This window comes from Eurypyga helias, unplaced genomic scaffold, assembly GCF_000690775.1.
Source record: "Eurypyga helias isolate BGI_N326 unplaced genomic scaffold, ASM69077v1 scaffold6660, whole genome shotgun sequence".
Lineage (NCBI taxonomy): Eukaryota > Metazoa > Chordata > Aves > Eurypygiformes > Eurypygidae > Eurypyga > Eurypyga helias.
Genome location: NW_010224965.1, coordinates 23,308 through 29,307, shown reverse-complemented (window position 1 = coordinate 29,307; position 6,000 = coordinate 23,308). Strand labels below are relative to the sequence as shown.

Here is a 6,000-nt window from a genome sequence, read left to right as displayed (position 1 = left end):
GCAGGAACGAAACGAAGAGAATCAGACTCCGTTGTCACGGAAGCAGTTTATCAGCATGCTCAAGCTTTGCCTGTCCTCCTCTCCCCCGGCAGGTTTGCGGTAGGCTTAGCCCAGCCACCGGCAGCCTGCGCGTGCTTTCGGCCCCTCCGGAGCGAGGATTTGCTGCAGTGCTAACTTGCATTTCAGAGGCTGATAAGTTTGTTTAAGCAATGATGTTTGGCATAACACTCATTCCTGAGGGAGGACACTTCTGACAAACCCACTTCAGGCCTGACACAGTTCAGTGGTGGTTTTTCCCTGCTGACTTGTAAAGGCTTACTGCTGACTGCTAGTGTTAAGGTGGCTGTCGTTGGAAAAACACCCCGGAACTCTGTTACTTCCTGCCCCAGCCCAGCTGATCAAACTGGTAAGATGGGGATTGCAGGAGGGGTTATATTGACTGCAGTACTTATGGTTGGCTTCTATTAATTCCAGTTTTTGTAGGCACCAGCCTGTGTTCAGCACTACCTATCGTGAGAATTTTTCATCTGTGTGGGCCATATTTCCATTTCAAACTGTACTGTACTACTTCAAGAGCAGGAAATGATCTTCATTTGATTTGTCACCAAAAAACCCCCACCAACCTTGCTTTTATGGGGAAGTTGATCTAAGGGCAAGATCTGAGATGGAGCTGAGCAGTGACAGCCACGTACTGCTGACGTCGCTCTCACACCTAAGCGTGGTCTGCGGCACTACCCAACAGCATGCCTTTCGGGTTTCCCTTCCCTAGCCTCCTTTAGCAGGCTGGAAGCTGGGAATTGTGACTTAGTCCTGGTTCTTCCATTGATTTAAAGATCTCTCTACTTGCAGCTGGGATGCTGAACGGTCCCGGCGTCTCTGGCCTTTTCAGTAGATGTTGGAGAGTCGTCTTGTTGCTTGCGTCGCCGTAATGCTGCGGCAGCTCTAATTTTGGCCTGAGCAAAGAGCTTCAAGGGTTAAGCCGCTAGTTGTCTGCGGAGTGGAGAGAAATGCTTTTTCAAACATACTAAAATGTTTTTATTATGTATGAAAACCAGGCACTATATCCATACATAGACTTAGGGGAAGATTTTGCTCTTAAGTTTCCAGCTGCACTAAACCTCTGCTATCGCTGACATTTTTGTAACACAGCTCTGGATTTATTCCAAAATCACTATCAGAAGAGGCTGAACTTTGATCCCACTGTACTTATTTTGCAGAGAGCAACCAATTTCCCTTGCCAAAACAAAGACGTGCGTGCTGGAGTTCCTCGGAAAATTACTTCCTTTTCCTGCTTTTTTACGCACTAAAGTACAATTTGCCCAAATTGCTGGTGAAGAGGAAGGTAGGCCGTGATTAGGGACACCCCCTGGCCATTGTAGAAGTGAAAAATGGTACAGTGTTTGAGAAATTAAAGGTCTAGTGTCACTAGAATGCTGGGTATAGTACTTAAGGTGGAGGGGTTAGTGTTCAGTCTGCTTAATCATTACTGAATGACAGTATGGAAGGTAAGCATTTTGGGCCAGAATTCTTCACATCAAAATCCCTGGTGGTTTTTTTTGTTTGTTTGTTTGTTTGGTGTTGTGGGTTGGTTTTTTTTGTTTTGTTTTGGTTTTTTTTTTTGTTTGTTTTTGTTTTGTTTTGGGTTTTTTTTTTGGGTACCCTGACCTTTCTCTGGTTTCTTACTGGATAAAATGCCAAAGGGCTTGTCAGGGACTGGGTGTGAAGGCTGAAAACCTGGAGTTCCCCCCGGTGGTTGAGTGCTCTTGGAAAGCCCAATATGGAATCATAGAATGGTTTGGGTTGGAAGGGACCTTAAAGACCATCTAGTTCCAACCCCCCTGCCATGGGCAGGGACACCTTGCACTAGACCAGGTTGCTCAAAGCCACATCCAGCCTGGCCTTTTTATATACCTTTTTAAAGGAGTGATACGTTTATATGAAGATGAGCAGGATGAAAACTCTATAAAATGTTCATCTAAAATAGACTTCTGACCTTCTATGAGACACTCTTTACAGCTTTTGGTGTATCACTGCCACGTAACCACAGAATTAAACACTGCTTTTTTCAGGTGGACTTTCTGGTTAGAAAAGTGTTATGTAGCAGGAGGCATCTTTGTAATGAAGGTCTACTAGGTTAGAGTGAGGAAACTGGCTTTTCTCAAAATAGATTAAATTTTAAAATGTTAATATTTAACTACTTTGGTAGTGGTAGCTACTGGTTTTGAGAAGAAAATGGTATTCCATCCATGGCACTAAATGGGTGTGTGTATGAGAGCATCACGAGGGAAATGGAAATCTCCCATATTTTTGATTTTTTTTAAACCACTCCAATTTTATGAGTTGCTTAATAGCTGTAACTATTGAAGATAATGCCACCTCAGAGAATTATTAAAGGTTGTTTTGCAGTGAATGTGTAGGAAAGCTTCACAGGTGGGGTTATGAGGGGCTATTTCTCAGTAGAAATGTGCACTCTATGCGTATCTCATCATATTGTCTTCAACGCTTTCCCCTCTGGACATGGAAGCTTTTATTTGACTCATGGGATTCATCCTTAAAACAATATAAGATAAAGAAGGGAGAAAATCTTGATTAAAACTGAGGTTGCACATTTTTTTTTTCCAGAAATAGAGGACATTGTTCAAATGGCTTGAGGAAAATAGTATTTTGAGTGGTGCCCTGAATCCAGAAGGTAGCCTTTGCAAAAGGCTGTACTTAAGTATCTGGTGATAGATGTGTGTGTGTGTGTATACACAAATATTTGCATTGCCACAACTGTCTTGGTACACAACAACAGTGTTTGGCTGGGCTAGAAGGCTGCCAGTAAACCTCTCGGAGCTGCTTGGCATGAGAATAACGGGCTGTTGGCAAAAGCCAGCCCGTCTTGTTCATTGGCACTGAACCGCAGGCTCTGCCTGCGTTAGTCACCTTTTCTTACTGCACCCAAATTCAGAGATTCATTACCCCCCCAGCACTGTGTTCAGTGTCTCTGCAAGGTTTCTATGTAGTGATTGAAGTCTGGCTGATTCGACTTCAGAGCCAAAGTCTTCGTTTTCTTAACGCTAATCATAGGGAATTTATGACATGGGTTGTGTTGTCAGTGTAAAAACCTGATTTGTAGTAGGTACGTCTCAGTTCTGAGGTTATTTTTTTTAATAGGATACCGTGGATACTTACTATATGGATGCTTATTATGAAGAATACTGGGTGGGATCATCCACAAATTGCTCTGAAAGGGGAAAAAACCTTATGCCAAATGCAGACTGATTGGAAAAAGATGTAGTTTTTGAGTGTTTTCAATGCGATTTCTAAACTTAACCTCAGCTGTCCCCTGCCTTCCCCTGAATCAGGTCTCTCCCGGATTTTTTTTTCAGTCGTTTAAGGAACACTGTTCCCTTTGGCTCATAGGCATTTGATCTGGGGAAGCCATTAATTTTCTAAAAGCCTTTTGGGAAACCATCTTGACTCGAGCTGAATGTTCCCAGAAGTAGTTGGCATGTTCTGGACGTCATGAGTTCTGCTGCGTTTTTTCTTTCGCTCAGTCCTGTTCACACTTAGTTCCATTTTAGACGGAGATACCTATAAAAAGCTTCTGTTGTGAAGTGCCTTTTTTCTTTTTTCTTTTTTTTTCCCCCTCAGTAGCAAAGTGAATAATGACAAAACACTTGATATCAAAATTCTGCTCATGGGATATTGGCATTTTGTTTGGTTTCAGAGCAGGAATAAGTTGATAGGATGGTTCCCATCAAGGAAAAAAAAATCTGCCCAAGTTACATGTGGTTGTTGCTCTGTAACTTTCTTTTAAGCATTTAAACTAACTGTATCCATGATCTTTTTCTGTACTCCTAAATGCTATCAATTTGCTGTTTCTAAACTAGTTTTAGTGCAGGATCTCTCTTCTGAATTAGTAAATTCCAGTGAAGTGCTGAAACCATAAAGGAGCTGTTTATATAGACTTTGAACGGGTCCCTGATATTTGACTTGGGGGTCAGTTTTTGTAGTCTCAGCCTCACTTGGATCTTAGTTGGATCTTCGGAGCGAGCTGACTGCTTTTTGAGTGGATAGAAATTGTTAATGAGAAGTCTTTTACAGGTTTAAGAATTCCCTTTCTTATATCTCAACTGCCTTCTCTTGTCCTTCATTGATTGTATTAATGATTCCTTCTAAATCTTTGTTTTACAGATTGAGGAAAGGCCTGAAAAAGACTTTGAGAAGGTAAGAAGGATCTAATGAATTATTGTGACAACAGTGCTTTCTTCACATTCATTTTGGTTGGTAGAACTCAACCATGAGTGTACAGAAATCTTTAAAATTCATTGCGGGGCAAACGTGAATTGCTGGAGCCTTCTGCTGGTACATTTTTGAAGACAAACTTTTCAATCTCTGGTCACGGAGATGTTGAGTAGTCGACCTTCAGAAGCAGTTGGCTGAAATGGCTTTAAACTAAGCCATGTGAATACTGTGGTGGTTTATTAGATTTTAATTGTGGTGTTATGTAAAAGCAAATAATGCAAAGAAAAAGGGGAGGATACTACATTGGTGAGAATCACTTTGTTGCAGAACACTCTGTACACTAGAACAGTTAATGAATTTGGCCACGGCTTCAGGGCAGATCAGTATCCGTAAAAGGAGAGGAGCTTGAGAAGTAGTCAAAAATATCCACGAAGTGTAATAATGCAAGTTTTGAAAATATCTGGCAAGGTGCTTGTGGTGGGTTGACCTTGGCTGGATGTGGCTGGGTGTCCACCAAAGCTCCATCCGTCCCCTCCTCATCTGGGCAGGGGAGAGGAGACACAAGGAAAGGCTCGTGGGTCGAGACACGGGCAGGGAGGGATCGCTCACCAGTTACAGTCATGGGGAAAACAGACTCGACTTGGGGAAAATTAGTTTATTACCAATTGAATCAGAGTAGGGTAATGAAATACAACCAAAATCATAAAACCCCTTCCCCCCCATACAGTGATACTGACCCCTAAAGACTTTGTCTAATTAAGAATTGATGGTTAGAAGCCAAGTCATACAAACTCCTATTACAGTAGTGTTTAAATACGTCTGGTCTGCCTTTTCTCGTTAGTTTCCTTTGTTAAATATTGATCTTTGGGTTTTTTCTTCTTAGAAAGTTACATTTGAATCAAATCTGCATAATTTAAAAGTGCCAGGATGGTGTAACCTGTATTAAAAATTTACAAACCCAACAAACTCTAAACCCACGATGTATAAAAACCATTTTCAACTGTGTGTGATTGCAGGGAGCACGTACTGTCTCAAGTTTATCGGCAGCTACCTTAGCTTCCCTGGGTGGGACTTCCTCACGGAGAGGCAGCGCGGATACATCCATCTCGGCCGATACGGAGGCATCTATTAGAGAAATAAAGGTGAGAAGTTCTTGCACCGGGCATAAATTATTACATGCCTTTTAGATTTCCTTCCAGAAAAGAAGCTGGCTTGTCTCCCCCTCCTGGCAGGTCTGACAGAATGGGCTGTATGCTGCCAATGCCAAGCGAACAGCTTTATTGGAGACGGGAAGGTAGCGCGTGTTGCAGGGATACTTGGGTGAAGTCCTACAGCACATGGTAGCAGATCAGGCTGATCGTAACAGGCACATCTCATCCTAACCTGATGAGGGAGGAAAGGGACTCAGTAGAGCACACTGATTGTAGGAGGGTTGAAATAATGCAAGAAGCACTGCACTTACTGATTGATGATTTGGGAAGGGGGGTTTATTTTGTTTAATCTGATTCGTGATTCCACGAAGTTAGAAACATGTAAATAGCAAATAAATACGCAATCCAGTTTTTGTAGTGAGCACAAGTCTGGGTAGTCCACAGCTAAATTGTTATTTGGTTTGGGTTTTTTTTTAATCTGGCTTTTAATGCTCTGCTCAGAAGACATAAAATGGGGACTGATTTCTGTTAATTTCCATGCATAAGGCTTGCAACTCTTCTGAAATTTCAGCTGGTTAAAACATCTGGAATTTGTATTAGGACCTGAGATACTAGCAGG

At 42.1% G+C, this 6,000-nt stretch overlaps 1 protein-coding gene across 1 annotated transcript in view; it reads left to right on the top strand.

Moving 5' to 3' along the window:
• LRRFIP1 (leucine rich repeat (in FLII) interacting protein 1) overlaps nt 1-6,000 on the top strand; it is a 65,807-nt gene that overhangs the window by 40,032 nt on the left and 19,775 nt on the right. The window contains exons 16-17 of the mRNA XM_010147361.1: nt 4,180-4,212; nt 5,247-5,372. Of these exons, the coding sequence (XP_010145663.1) occupies nt 4,180-4,212; nt 5,247-5,372 (159 nt within the window). The remainder of the gene's footprint in view (nt 1-4,179; nt 4,213-5,246; nt 5,373-6,000) is intronic.